The 16,121-nt window shown below is 38.1% G+C and overlaps 1 protein-coding gene across 4 annotated transcripts in view; it reads right to left on the reverse strand.

The window, feature by feature from the left end:
* The window catches only part of LOC139449444 (kelch-like protein 8), a 38,642-nt gene that overhangs the window by 14,537 nt on the left and 7,984 nt on the right, over positions 1-16,121 (reverse strand). For 2 of the 4 annotated variants that reach the window (XM_071230840.1, XM_071230839.1), the window contains exon 1: positions 11,447-11,623. The exons of 1 other annotated variant lie outside the window; for it this stretch is intronic. In XM_071230840.1, the coding sequence (XP_071086941.1) occupies positions 11,447-11,532 (86 nt within the window). In that variant the 5' untranslated portion in view covers positions 11,533-11,623. Of the gene's footprint in view, positions 1-4,379; positions 4,397-11,446; positions 11,624-16,121 lie in introns of those variants that run through there. One more of the 4 variants, XM_071230842.1, reaches the window with a different exon arrangement.

The raw sequence follows: 16,121 nt of genomic DNA on the forward strand, positions 1-16,121 counted from the left end.
CTGCTCAAAGTGACTTTACCACTGTCATGATAAAGAATAAAGCCAGTTTGCTTCTGAAACAAAAACACTCAAAATTGTTGTTTCTCATGACTTTTAAAAAAAAATTCACTGGTAGGGTCTGTAGGGAGGGAGAACTATCTATTGTTTTTGCTCCATTAGGCTACAAATTTATAAAAGTGATCTTGGTTCTAGTGTACCACGTAACCATTTTTGACCATGTGACCACCGCTAGCTTCCTCCATGAATCTGCACTCTAAGAACATGTGAGTGAGTGCACTCTAAGAACATGTGAGTGAGTGAGTGAGTGAGTGAGTGAGTGAGCTTTAACCACTGGGCTATCCCACCATCCATAAGAACATGTATGAACGGCATGATGCTGGAATTTGATGCAAGAGCAAAATTTCTAAAAAAGTTGTTTCTCAACCATGTTTATACTTTATATTTTTCAAGCAGGCGGTCCTGCTAAACAAGAAACTAAATTTGTAACAAATCAATTAAAAGGCCCATGAAGGCTGCCATCACAAATGATGGTGGGAGGTCTACCTGGGCTTAGTTTGTACTGAGGTGACATTTACATCTCTCTAATTCCCAGGTAGGTTTTTGTTTCAAAATGCCAACCTGTACATCTGGCCACAATAATTCCTCCATCAAACAGCTGTATTGAATACAATTTGAAGATGCTGTCTGTTCCCTGAAATATTTTAAAGTTGACGTATTTACTGTTGTTGCTGATAAAAAAGGTTATTTTTTCTGGTCTTAAATAAATGAAGGGTGTACTCTAACACTGTCAACAAATCATTTTGGGGGGACTCAGGTTCATGTAACATGAAGTAAAGAAAGGTGGCAAGTCTCCAAACTAAAATATCATGTTTGAAAGTGACATGTTAACATCGCCCCATCATCTGTTTCCAATGCCTGAGAACTTGGGAACAAGCTAAATGTACCAGATCTATTACTTCAATGTACACTGCAATGTGTTTTTGTTTCATATTTCTCTTTACTGTTACAATACAATACAAAAATCTGTAACCTGTAACCATGGGAACGGTCACACAAGTCAATTGGAGCCTTGTTGTATTCAGTCCGAGTGTTGTTTTATCCTTCAATCAGCAATAGTCCAGCTTTATAAACAATCCAAACCACAGGGACACAATGATACAGAAACAAACACGAACACATGATAGTTTCATTTCCTCGTTAGTCCCATGTTAACGAGCATAGGGGTACTTAGGACTTCATTCTGCCCCAGAATCAACATTGGCCGGCATTGTGCATTCATTTGTAACAACACTTTTCTTTGATATAATTGAATGATGCCAAACTTCTACAGGACACAAGTCCCGAGGCTCGCACATCAAAGGGGATTGTTCCTTGTAGTTTAAAAGCATTTGTATCCTGGTATAAGGCAGTCAAAGCTAAGTTAAATACTTTTGTTTTTCAGCACTGTAAACAATGGCAAACAGTTTCTGTTTTTATACTATTTGTCATAAACAATGCATCAGTCATGTTTGCACTTCATCAGTCATGTCTGATCAAACATCAAACACATCATAGTGACATGATAATAATATATTCAGTAACCATGGTTACCATCATATATTCAATATATAAAGTGATATTTGGAGGGTTGTTACATAATTTATTAACAAACCAACATTGTACGTCATCACCATGATCACTGACACAATTACTCCATGGAAATAGATATTAGGCAGCAATGTAGAAAAATACATAAACACTGACTTCAGGAATGTTCACAGATGGGGAGTTGGTATTCACATCCCTCGTTAAGCAGCACATGGGAACAATCAGCAGCTTCAACTGGCTTATTTTTGTTTTCTAAATCTAAGCAATCACCTTTTTTCCCCTAGTAAGAAGAGAGAAAGGTTCAGCAAGAGAGCTTAGCATCCCTGCCTCCAGCTACCTGTTGCATGCCGACACTCTCGTCTCTCGTCATCTGCAGCTTACAGAAATAGAGGCTCAGCTTTATCTAAGCTGACAGCATCAGGTGCGAAGGTCTAGCAGTGGCTGCCACCTTCATCACGGCCCGCTTGCATTAACAACTTCAAGGAAAGACTATACCTAGACACTCATACAAATATCACCCAGTGTTCTTCTCATTATAAATGAAAACACTTATGATGCTGTTAGCCTCAGGAGCCTGCAGCCTTGTTTTTGATACAATGGTTTACAGATTCCACTTAACCCCTAAAACTATAGGCTAGACATGGTAGTTGGCGATTGAAAACATAATATATAGTTAAAAACAATCCTCATAATGTTATTTGATCCCGGACACTATTCCCAGTCATGTTAGTTGTGAGGGAATGGTTCCATAACACTGAGAAATAATATGAAATTGCCAAGTGGCATTGAAATAACCGCAATAACGACTCTCACTCAGTCTACTTGTCCTGGTTCACATAAATCAAACAGTTCACGCCAAATAGACATGATATATATTTTATGACAAAATTTATGGTGGTATGATTGACAAAATATGCCAAAAAGTTTAGCCCAAAGATATAGGGTAAAAACAAGCTTATCTCATCAATCATAATTTTACTTTCAGGATTGATCCCATTTTTCTGAAACACAGCATTAATCATAAATTCACATTTTCTCACGTGAACCGTCTCAGGCCACCTGATGGCCTCGAGTCAAGTATGTTCATTCTACTGCCTCACTGCCAGCCACTTGAGTGAGTGAGTGAGTGAGTGAGTGAGTGAGTGGGTGGGTGGGTGAGTGAGTGAGTGAGTGAGTGAGTGAGTGAGTGAGTGAGTGAGTGAGTGAGTGAGTGAGTGAGCGAGCGAGCGAGTGTTGTTAAACACCGCACTCAGCAATGATCCAGCTATATGACCGCTATCTGTATATAAGCGAGTCTGGACCAGACAATCCAGTGATTGACATCATGAGCATCCATCTACATAATTGAGATACAATGACATGCATCAACCAATTAAGTCAGTGATCCTGACCACCCGATCCTGTTAGTCGCCTCTTAAGACAAGCATAGTTGCTGAAGACCTATTCTATCCTAGATCTTCCCGGGTTACTGGAGTGAGTGAGTGAGGTATTTCAATCATATAGTTTTTTCCTTCCCACAGTTGTACCCCTCACTGATAAAAAATGAAACAATGCAGACTACCACAACCACAGAAAATCTTGAGTATCTTATTTCAAGGTCACTTACCATACAACCAAGAACTTACTCATGCAACTCCTATCACGAGGACAAGGAGGAAGTAAGAGGTCCCTGTGAAACGTGTTAATTATATCTCCGACTTTCTGAGGTGTTGACCTACATATTGCATAACAGGCTTCTCAGTAGGAGAATGCATTTCTGACAAACACATTAACAGACAAACGCTACATACTTGCAATTCAAGTACACAGCATACTTCATATACCAAACATGCCTCGATAAATATCTTGTCACATCTTAAATGAACTGATAAACAAACAAGACAAAATCCATTTTAACATGCACTGTATTTTATGTGCTAATTTGCTGTTACGAAACAAAAATCAGGAAGCCACATCTAGGTTTCCTCAGTTTCTACAAATTCGCTCGTCATGTTTTGTTTATCAGTCTGTTTATGAAAGTGCCTAGTCACATTGACTCACAACCATCTTCAGAGACACGACACAGGCAGTTCAAATGAGGTTTACGGCCTCTTGTCCCCATTAAATGCAATAATGGATGAATAATAAGCAAAACATGGAATTTATTTCCTGCACATCACTCTTCGCTCTTTATTAATATTTCAAACAATAGGGTATATAATCTGTATCAGTGTCATATTTCCCTAATCTTGTTGCAGATATCAGCATCATCAAGTCTGAACACGTTGAATGATATCTAAAGCTTTACGTTAATTCAAAGTATACAATCAAATAGTGAGTGAGGGAGTGAGTGAGTATGGTTTTACGCTGCTTTTAGCAATATTCTAGCAATATCATGGCGGGGGACACCACAAATGGGTTTCACACGTTGTACCCATGTCGGGAATCGAACTCAGGTCTTTGGCATGACAAGCGAACGCTTTAACCACAAGGCTACCCGACCGCCCGTACAATCAAATACTATGGACAGGCAATGTGTTCTAATGCTGGTCTTGCCCTTTACAACATAGGAAGTGTGTTTGACAACCCTAGATGAAGACAAACTTACCAGCTATGTCACATTTTCTACAAAATATCAGTAGTTTGAGCAAGACAAAGAGTTTTTCTATTACATTACATGTGGAGATGTCAACTAATCAAACACACACATATTTACAGTAACTATTTTTATCAGGGATATGAAAGATTATTTTCTGTATTTCAAGAGTTCACTGGCGCTAGTTGTTGATTTTGTAATAACTAACAATGTCTACCTTCCTAGGAGAGAACGTCCTTCATTGCCAGCAAGCGCCTAAAAGAGAAACTGGGAGCTATAAAAAGACACAGATTTGAAACAGATTTTATTCCCTAGCCCCATGTTTTATGTGAGGATGGCCTGCTATCCCAGCTCTATATTACACAACTATGTTGGTGCAGGCTCCGAGAAGGTGCACCATCCAGGTGCTGTTATCATCTGGGTCTCTTACACTGGGTATAAAAACCAAAGCTTTATCAACATTGTGGCACAGGCGTTATATATCAATATACTACAGTTCGGTATGCATGGTAAAGGCAGCATAACACATGTACACTTAAGGTTATATACGATACAGACCAGTCTGGTAAAGGTGTTATAGATATGTATCTACCAGTACAAAGCAGTTTCAAATAGATCTTATACAAACTAATGATTAGGAAGTTGATGTGCCATGCATGATTCACGAATAATTTATAAAATAATGGCGCATAAAATCTACAGTAAGGGGCCTGCATGCATAGTACTTTTTTTACGCCAGCCACCAGGTTTACGTTGACTGACATATCAGTATTTAATGTCATCATCACAACCACTGAATCGCCAATTTGCTGCCATCTTTTGTTTTCACTACTGCAGTACTCATACAAAATCTTCAATATATTTTAAATTCCACCCATAATCAGATAATGCTCTGACTGCGTATGATTAGAACAGGTCGCTATGGCTTTGACATGTTATTGGTAGAAAGTTCAAGATAAAGATTTCAAAGAATAAAGGTTTTAATTCAGCTGCAATCAGTTTTAGGCTAGGTTGACTTTATGACCCATTGCAATTATCAGTGGCCCACTGATTAAATTTTATGGCCAATACTTGCCAAAAATGTCCAATAAATGTTGTAACCATGGTAACCATGGGCCTAAAGGCCTTGGAGAAAATTTATTTCACAATCACTGCACACTATGAAATGTATGTACAATGATGAATGTATACTAACCAATGCAAGGACCTTGTGTATCTGTTACTTCAATGTGTTGGACATGTTGGTCATGTCATGGGAATCAGTCATTGTGGCCGCCTAATACTTATTTACAAACATAGTAGTGGAGGCCTTAGACTAACATCTAGTCTCTAAAATGAACATATACAGAAAAAAAACCAGTTGTTGAGTTATCTTTAAAAAAAAATATAATAAAAGGGAGCCCAGTGACTCTCTTCATTTCCTGATTCTGCAGTAATCTAGACTTGCCAAACATTATAGACTTGCATGGGCTGTATTTGATATATATTTGTATCAGGGTCTGTAAGACAAACAATAGAGGCCTCATCATTCCTACAACAGAGTCCCGTGAGAAACAGATGAGGTGTATGTACACCATCTACTCTGACACTCTACTCTGAAGTGTGGTGTGGTGTGCTATGGTTGAGCCAGGCAAACATCAAACATCAGTGTCAGGAAAGTGGAGCATGTGTCCATACACTGCTACACAACAGGGGTATGCATCACACTATACTAGTAGGTGCTGCCAGCTCTTCAACTGATAGATAGTTTGTACCACAACACTGACACACAACCCTGGCTTTTCTGCAAAGCTGAGTATCACTATAGCCATGACAGCCGCTTATCAATATTTCAGTGAGCCAGTCGTCCTTTGTGATACACTGTACATCCTCCAAGAGAGGCAGGAGCTACTTAACCTGAAACATTAGTCCTGCACCATGACCGTGAAATATATTTATTTTATAAAAATAAATAAATCTAGAAACGCATACAAAAGCAAGTTTAGCCAGCAGCTAGCTCTATTCCACAAATCAGCAAAGGGAATCTTTTTTTTTTTTAGAGTCAAGAAGGATATTGTGTAATATAAGATTTCAGAGACTAAATGTTAGTCTACTGAAACATTTACAAGCGCAAATAGTGAAAAAATATAGGGACATCCCAAAAATGCCTGAACTGTTTCTACCATAAGCCCCCAGATGCCTTTACAGTTAACCATTAGTGATTAGACCAACTGACTTGTGCCAAGTTGCATTGTTCACTGGACTACAAAAAAATGGCCTTCATTGATGCTGTTACTTTTTGCTTTTAAGTTACTACAACTGGAAAAAAAATATAAAACAAAAGATATATTTTTGCTCTTTTGAGTACTGTAATAATTTGGATTGGGAGTCTGTTTGACATGTTTGAGGACAGGCTTTATATTTTCATTATTTCAAAGCTTGCTTCTGTTACCATGTTTACTTACCATGCTTACGGTCCAGTCCACAATCAACATGATAAAGGCTATATGGCATAACCATCACTACAGTATCATCCAAAACGACTCATATCTGTCATCACATGCTATGCTGAGCTCTGTGAACGTGGCTAATATGAATATGATATTTGGAGAAATACGATGACTAAGTATGGTTTTACACCTCTTTTAGACCTTTCGAGGAATATGACGATGGGGACACCAGAAATGGTCTTCAAACATTGTACCCATGTAGGGAATTGAACCCGGGTTTTTCAGCATGACAAGATGTTTTAACCACATGGCTAATCTGCTTCTCTGGACAAAAATGATGCTAACCACTGATATGTTGATATGTTGTGGTGACAAAACCAACAGAAGCATGATCAACAACATTTAACATCCTCGGATCAGCCTCATGCTTTTGTTTGTTTGTTGTTCAATGCTACACTCAGCAATATTCCAGCTATATGACGGCAGTCTGAAAATAATCAAGTCTCTGGGACACACAATTCAGTGAGTGACAACATGAGCATCGATCCACGCAATTGTGATATGATGACATGCATCAACCAAATCAGTGAGCCTGACCACCTAATCCAGTTAGTTGCCCTTCCTACATGCATAGTCGCCTTTTACAGCAAGCATGGGTTGCTGAAGACCTATTCCACCCCAGATCTTCTTTTGGGAATGCATATTTGCAGCTACAGCAATATTGTTGCATAACAGTATTCTGGTTCAAGGTGTTTTTCGGAGTACTTCAAACAGAACACCATTGAGAAGTCTATTATCTGTATAAACAATGAAAACTGGGCCAGGATTAAGCATTTGAACAAAAATACCTGTGGAAAGACATTTCACCATGTGATGTAGACATGAGCATGTCTTAACATGAGACACATCTGTGTACACCCAGAGCACATTAACGAAAATACCACATCACTAACAGACATTGTAATACTCCACATACTGACTCAATACCATCCTCCCCATACCTTTACCTCCTTCACACATCAACACTGATGTGTACAGCTCCCTAACACCAACCATCACCAGCCCTGTGTTCTCTGTGTGTCTCACCAGGGACTGCCAGACAGACTGATCATGTCCTAGCCAGACCTGACATAGAGGACAGGGCACCTTGTCAACCAATGCATGACTGATCACACTGATGTGTACAGCTCCCTAACACCAACCATCACCAGCCCTGTGTTCTCTGTGTGTCTCACCAGGGACTGCCAGACAGACCATGTCCTAGCCAGACCTGACATAGAGGAGAGGGCACCTTGTCAACCAATGCATGACTGATGGCTGTGTGACAACAACTTGTACAGGTGGCAAAGTCCTTGTCATAACAGACTTCATATATCTCATTGTTCTTGTACTACGTCTATACCACATGCATCCTGTTTGGCTGAAACTCTTCATGCTCCTTGTGTTTCTTTCAAAAAATTTAAAGTACCGGTAAGCTTGTCATACAGTTCATACAGATGCTGCACACAACCAAAATAGTAACCTTTACAACTTTACTTTGTCACAGCAATACTGAGTTTGAAAATATTTTAGTTTCATCAGTCCACAGAAATGATTTGCTATAGGGTTGCCATTTACTTAATGGTCATAGTGGTCGTCCACAAGGAAATGTCACTTCATGAACTGGACTAGCCTCAGACTAGTGGACCTATGTTCATTTCGAAACCCTGCAATTTAATGCCCTTTCAATTATAAGTCTGTGGGAATCTTGTGATACCGTTAACTTGGTATTTGTATTTTGAAGATATATATTTGTAAATGTGACTTTTTCTGGGACTAAATGTGAGACAGAACAATGACTTGCATCTGTGGGAGAAACACAAGATCACCATCCTCCTCCAGATGCAAGAAGCTTAACTACCTCATCCCTCCACAACATAAAAACACACCTGTGAGAAATAAATTCCGCACTAAAAACATTTACTTTCTCCATGTTCTAAATATATCTAAATTCACAGATACCGCTTCACACAGAAGTGAGTCACTTGATAGGTTGATACCAGCTTTTTAACTTGTTTCATTTTCATAATGATAAAGACATGCTTTAACAGCATGTACAATGCCATGGCTACCATGAAACCCGATCTTCTCCCGGACCAATGGCTTCCCCCTGTTCTCAGCGATATCAAGTTACATCATTCTACCTGAGGACTTGGAATGTGGAAATAGTGAACTTCTTACATATACATGACATAATAACAAATTAATACAATTAAGCAGCTAATATCAATAAATACGCTTTAAACATTATCCAAGCACTTTTCAGATGTGTTCAGACTGTCACACGCAATAATACAGCGAATGTTGAAAATACCACTGCAATACTATGGTCTCTGTGCTTTGAGCATAATATTTGAGTATAGAAGAACGTGCATATTGAATGAACTACTAACTACAATGAACTACTAATTGCAATGGTGGTGTAATTATTCCACTGGTATTGCTATGTACAATAAAAACCGTTTTCTTACCATAAAATCTAGACTTCCTTGTATTACTTCAGTCTAATTTATCTCTGATGTTGTCTGATAATAATTGAACACATTATTAATGGAATTTTCTCACTCTTAAAACAAGGTGTATTTTGACTTCTTCTGATAGTAATGGACGGAAAATTAATGATTAACAGATTTCTTTTTTCATTTATCATTTTTGTAAAAACTGGAATTGAAAATTAACAGCATTTCAAAGTCTGTGAACAGAGCTGGGAATATTTGCCAATAGCCTTTCACTGGCGAGCAATCTTAAACACTTTTGATAAATTATTTAATGCTCATAAAGTAGTGAGGTAACCAATTAAATTTTTATCATGATTGATGATTAGAAAGTCAAGGGATCTTTGTCACATTATAACCCTAAAAGCTAAATATCAAAGGGTGCTTAAATTCAAGTACCTTAGGCGAAGACCTCAATGACCAAGGACCCAGCGAACTTCAAACACCACTGTAAGATGTCATGGAAATAGTAGTGTAAGTCCACATATCTGGGCTATCTGATAAGAGGAATTGATCCTATTACATGCTACAGTTCAAGATACTAGATAATTCATGTAGTGTGCACTGTCGAATGAGGTGTGTAAGGTCTATGGAGGTCTTATACCCATATAGTCAGGTAGTTGTCTAAGCAAAATCAATATACATAAGGTACAAATAGGAATTGATTACTCTGATGAAATTGATATCCTTGTATGATATTTTCATGTTAATCTTGCAGAAAACAATCATTGAATATGTCAGTTGACCAACAAATTGGTCAGACACCATTGGTCAAATCCAACTCATTCTGTGTTCATTTTGGAGCAGTGGTTTGTGTAACCTTACCAGGCTTTGGGAGAAAACAATTCGTTCATCTAGATTTTCACAAATCTCGGACCAGACAAGTTTCAGCATGGCAGTATCTAACCTTGCAAATTCTGATTTGTTTCTTCAACACGAAGAATAAATCTAGATTGTGACCAATCAACCTTTATTCTCATAAAAAAAACACCTATGGTGTTACAAGAACATGTTTAACATTTCAGTTATGTATTGCATAAAGCACAAGACAAGTTGGTATGACGGTAACCATGGATAACTACTTCCTGTTTACAGTATTAAATATCCATTCAATAGAATGAGACATTTTTTAAGTTCCTTTAACATTTAACATAAAAATTGTTAATATTAAAATAAAAGCAGCGGTAGAAACTAACAGTTTTAGTCCACTAGTCCTTATAATGATAACATATAGCAAAACCCTTAAAATTAATAAAAATGGCAAATTTCTACTAGTCCTTATGATACCTTAACTATTTGGCAGTTTCACAAGCACTTCAGGACTAGTGCCAATTTCTACTGCTGAAAAGTTCGTCATTAATAATAAAATTTATCTAAATATATTGATCTTTCATTCTCGAGGGTGGTACATTTAAACAGAGGAGAAAATTCATCTCCAATAGCTGGTGAATTGCAGAGATGGCACTTCTATCCTCCATGAATAGACCATGCCATATGCCAGATTCTACAGGTAGATTAGGATTTGATGTTTTGATGAAATAATTTTTAGGTAAAGATAATATTCTTCAAAGGGAGGCAAAGGAAGAATAGTAGTTTCCTTTAGAGCTTGACCATAAATTATATATATTATCAGATGTAAAACTCAATACATTTTCACAAACTGACAATGATAATAACTGTCAACCCCATGTCACTAACAATGGAAATGAACTATGTGTTGAACAATGTTGCACTCACCACACACCAAGGATACATATTGTGTTTGATAACAGGGCCATGTGTGTGTTGTGTATAAACACAATATACACTGGAGAAGTAACTACATTTCAACACGCTGCGAGGTTTGTTGACCTTACCAGCAACCACCCTTCTGTCACTACTGACCCCTGACTTCTCCTCCACCCCTCAATCATATCACGTCAAGCACTAAACTCTGATATTTGATGAAACCATCAAAGAGATATCTTGGCTGTGGTTCAAGACTGACAATGATTGCAGGTGCAGAAGAATGAGATTCTTGCAGTTTCTAAATACCAAAACATTCCTGTTATCAGTGTTGGAATTTTAGGGGGCCCTGGTGTCCTTGAGATATTCTGCTATAATATTTTAATATTTTAATCCAGGAAGTCTCTAAACATTATAAGTACTGACGTCGTCACATAACAGCCATGACAAGGATCTCTTGGTGGTCATGCTTAATTTTGAACACTGTCGATCATAAAAACCTGTCTCAACATGCTTTTGTGACACCTTGGTCAAGCATTTGACATAGAAGGTATGACACAATATCCCATCGAAATCTTTAACAAACACAATCTCACCTTTCTGCTCTGCTCATGTTGCTATAATGACTGTGAATGACAAGGAAGGTGTAGGTATCGATGTGACACTGGTTGTCAGAGAGCATGTGACATCAGGGTATCCACGGAGGTCAGAAACTCAACTGCCAAGTGTCCCCATGTACCACCTTCATATGTAGTTTCACTCCCACCTCCAGGCCAGGCCTAACGGGCTTGCGGTGACTGCTGCCTCACAGCCAAGCAGGCAGTCTAGCAATCAGCCTCAGACAGCCTACACAAACATCTCACAGCTTGTGGCGTAATGGAGATAACTTGTACTCCACACAAGCAATCAGAGAGAGGGTAATCTTACAGCTGATTGAGACCTCGGAAAGCCTCGGGGTGGGGGAAGTGTGCCTGGGGTGGGGATAAGCCTAGGTGAGGGTCTTCATCATCAAAGTAGAGACCCAGGGTAAGCAACAGACTGGGTCACTTTGTTCTTATTGTGCTGTTAAGATTATAGAAGTAGATCCAGAGCATAGACCATACACTGTGACTTATTTGTCTGGGCCGGAGTTATTTTTATTCCCTTTCATTCATTTCAGTGTAGTGTTGATATTACCAGTGGGGAAACTTTATTGATTTTTGTCATGGAAAGTTTTTTTAAGACTTTGGAGAAATGAGAAAGTTACTCCTTTATGTGTCTGGACTAAATCAAATTTCTTGAAAATAGCCATGTTGTCTCCAAAGTCTCTTTCTTATTTTTCAAATGATTTTCCTAATAATTGGATTTTAGAAATTTGAAAGAAATAAAAACTGTTTCCAATTAAAAACTTCAGGAATCTGTAGCAGTGGAAGTTTAAACTTTAGGCTTAATTCGATATTGTCTAAGATGAAACAAATCAGCAAGTACTTTTAAAATTGCGACTATGACTTCAAAAGATCTTAACACAAACAATGGTGGACAGATGGACAGTACATGAAAGGGGAGGAAGAGTCAGCACATTTCTGAGAGCTTGTCAACGGCAATTAACAAATTACTTCCACAAACAGATCACAAAAAGACTTGAGGGGAGACACACATGTACCCCACTGGGCAGTCATTGAACCTGAATCTAAATTTGCATCCACATAGACACCATGATAAAGGAGATGAAGGAAGAAATAGGGGAGGGGGAACAGTGAAGCGAGACGGATAATCTGTTGTCTAAATATACATCACAGAAGTGTGATAAGAGGTCTTAACGGGCTGGGGGATTACACTGGACAAGCAGTTGCTGATGTTTTACTGTAACACCAATCACAGCCATGGGATAAAGAGACACGGAACCAGGGAGATTCAGTGTCCTAGAGAATTAGAAGATAAATACTATGTGTGTGTCTATTTCCGGGATTTTATCGAGTATTTGCATCTTGGAAATTCATCTCGAGACCCGAAAGCGTTAGCTTGAGGGGCTCGAATGAAAATTTCAAAGATGCAAATACTCGATAAAATCCCGGAAATAGACACACACATAGTTTTTATCGATATTGTAAACCTATTGTTTTACTTTGAAAAAAACATGCTCACTCTTTAACACCTCGTACTTACTCACCATTTGCTTTCGCTTCCTTCGGGGAATGCAAATCATATTTTCACCCTTTGACATGTGACCCAAATTAGCCAATCACAACACAGAACACACTTTCTATAGGTTTACAATAACATGTACATCATCACAACATGCTTTCCCCAGGATCAAAATAATCAACTACAGGGAATTTTTCAAGAAAAGTGAGATTTGTTCAAAATAAATATTCTTCCTGAATATGCTTTTAACATCTTCCCAGGGCAAGGGAGTTAACTGACTGTAAAAGTCCAGTTTCCACCCTTACCAAAGTAGACTGGAATTTCCAGGCTCATCACAGCGCCACCAGTGACTATTATGAGTTATGTCCCTTCTATGTCCCTCTTATTGATCAATCAGATTCCATCTCATATATCCCATGCATTTGCTTTAAAAGAAATGAGACAACCTCCGTGATCTTGTGGTAGAGCGTCCGCCGGAGAGCAGAAGGTCCGGGGTTTGATCCCTGACAGCATCATACCAAAAGACGTTAAAAGATGGTACTTGTTGTTACCCTATCTGGCACTTGGCATTAAGGGGCTAAAACAAGGACTAGTCGGCTCGGAGTCAGTATACAGTGTCTGAGTGGGGTATTCATGTTAAACTGCGGCATGGTATCTCAGTGAGCTAGCCCTATAAATCGGCATCAGTCCAGACTGGTACAAGCAGCAACACAAACACGTCGCTACATAAGTGCAATAATGAAAAACCTGTTGATTAAAAACATGAAAAGATTTGCAAAATATCTGACAACGCCCAGTTGACGGCACACATGCAGTCGACTGAAATCTGCATGTTGAAATCCATGTTGTTTACCAACCAGTTTGTCACACAATTTTGATTGGACTATGCATGGAATCGTGAGTCCAGCCAAATTGAAACGCCATGATTCCAGCCTAGATTGGCAAGGGTGGAAACTGGACTTATACAGTCAGTCAACGCCCTTGCATCTGGAAGATGGATGTGTGAGGAAAGTCTCATGTGATGCAGCTTAGACATTTATTAGCATGGATATGCTGCTGACAAACCTAGAGACTGAAAATCGGATAACACAGATTGAAACATATTATCATACTTTTCTAGCATGCAAATTGCGGAGCCTTAGATGATTGGGAGACCTGTATGCCCCTAGTTCTCTTGAAACACATACACTCAAACTTCACAGATGTTTGCAGCATACAGAAATTAGTAAATGCACTCAATGGTCTTTCATCTATTCATCATGTTCATCCATCATGTCAAGTCATATAGAACAAAAGAATATATTGTTGAATTTAAACAATTTGGGTATCTAATTAAGGTGACAAGTACAGTTAAATGGTATCTAATTTCATATTTTCATTGTCATTGTGTCTATCAAGATATCTTCAACACATTTATAATATCCTGACAATACAAAGATTGACTGCTTTTCAACAGAGAGCCATGGTTGATCATGTCATTTTGTATGAGTAAACCGACTGGTAGAGACTGTTCATAACAAAATGTAGGAGCTTGTCCTGTGCTAAAATCAATAAGAACTAAACACATTTTCTTTGAAAATGAAAATGAATGTTTTGAGGAAAAACTACTGTTAGACCATACAAGATCTTTGAGGAAAAACTACCGTTAACTCCAAATATAGTACAATCATGATATTTGAGGAACAGCTACTGTTACAAACTACATGAAAATTGTAATTAGCAGGTTATGGCCAAGGCCATGAAGACAATCTCACAAAGCTATCTGCTACAATAACATTTTTCAGAGACATATGACAAGGCTATGGATTAACACTAGGATAAAGATAAAGACAGCAAGTATCCAGAGGTGTGATCGCTAATCACATTATGTCCTAATACCCAGGTGATGTGATAACGCAAGTTATATCCCTGCAGTACTGTATTGACTGTATGGTTAATACTTTGTTGTACAAACAGCGAGACAATCACACAAGGTGAAGCTGTATAATGACCTAAGGAAACACTGAAGATATGATTGAGCTACAGGGAACACTCACTGTACACACAAACTTGCGGCAATCCAATTTCAATCTGATGAGGATCCGCTGTCTAGACAGTTGATTAACCTTTAGCCTGCTGAATTATTTTCACACTTCTTACCCCTGCCTGCTGGATTAATTTTAGCATAAGGCGCTCTAAAGAGGGTGGGTGATTTCAAACAGTCGGTGCCTCATTAAACAAGGGCCAATTGAAGAAATATTTTGCACATTTATTCCTGATAGAAAACTACACAATTCTATATAAAAATATCCTGGTGTTTTCATTCATACCAAGGTTAAGACCAAAGCGAACACAAAATTTGTAAATTTTCTTGAACTTACCTGAATTGCGTTATTGAAGGTGGTTTGCATTTCATGCTAGGAACCCTCTAATATCGTAACATTTTTGCAAATTGATTTCAATAATCATATCTCCGATATCTTAATTTTACTTGAGTAAAAATTCGGGTTTTATAATCGGCATATATCAGCGCGATGGTAAATTATGAACCATTTCAGTGAATTTATTATCTAAACGTTAAACAGAAAAATAACTTAATTTTCGAGGTCATCATGTCGGTTGCAGAAATACGAATATTCGGTTTAATCTGACGTGTCATGTTATAAAATTTGCAGGAAACAATTAATGACTTATAAGTATTCACTAATCCTAATTTCAAGCGTTTTGGTTGAATATTTACGATATACAAAAATAAACAACCAGTGTCATGATGCTAGCAGCCGTCCTAAAATCAAACATGGCGCGCTTCGCCCGACCTCCGCATAAGTTATTGTTATTTTAATATCAACAAAGATTACATTGCCTTTATAAATATAACTTGGCGAAAGTTGACGATCTTCTCAATAGAAGAATGTTTTATTCGTCATATTCCAATAAATATGACGAGAGAAAAATGAAAATAAAGATCGTGAATTCTGACAGCACTATTTCAGTAAGTGCAAAGGTCACCGGATGTGATGTCACAGACAGGGGTAGTCTGCTGATAAGCTTTCGAAACAAAACAATTACAGTAAATTTTGAAATAGTTCGCCTATCACATACAGCAAAAATATAAGTCGATACACAGTATCAGTAATCACCACTAACATGACATAAACATGTGACTTT

The sequence above is a fragment of the Haliotis cracherodii genome, unplaced genomic scaffold (genome assembly GCF_022045235.1).
Source record: "Haliotis cracherodii isolate W230 unplaced genomic scaffold, xgHalCrac1.p SCAF_8, whole genome shotgun sequence".
Classification (NCBI taxonomy): domain Eukaryota; kingdom Metazoa; phylum Mollusca; class Gastropoda; order Lepetellida; family Haliotidae; genus Haliotis; species Haliotis cracherodii.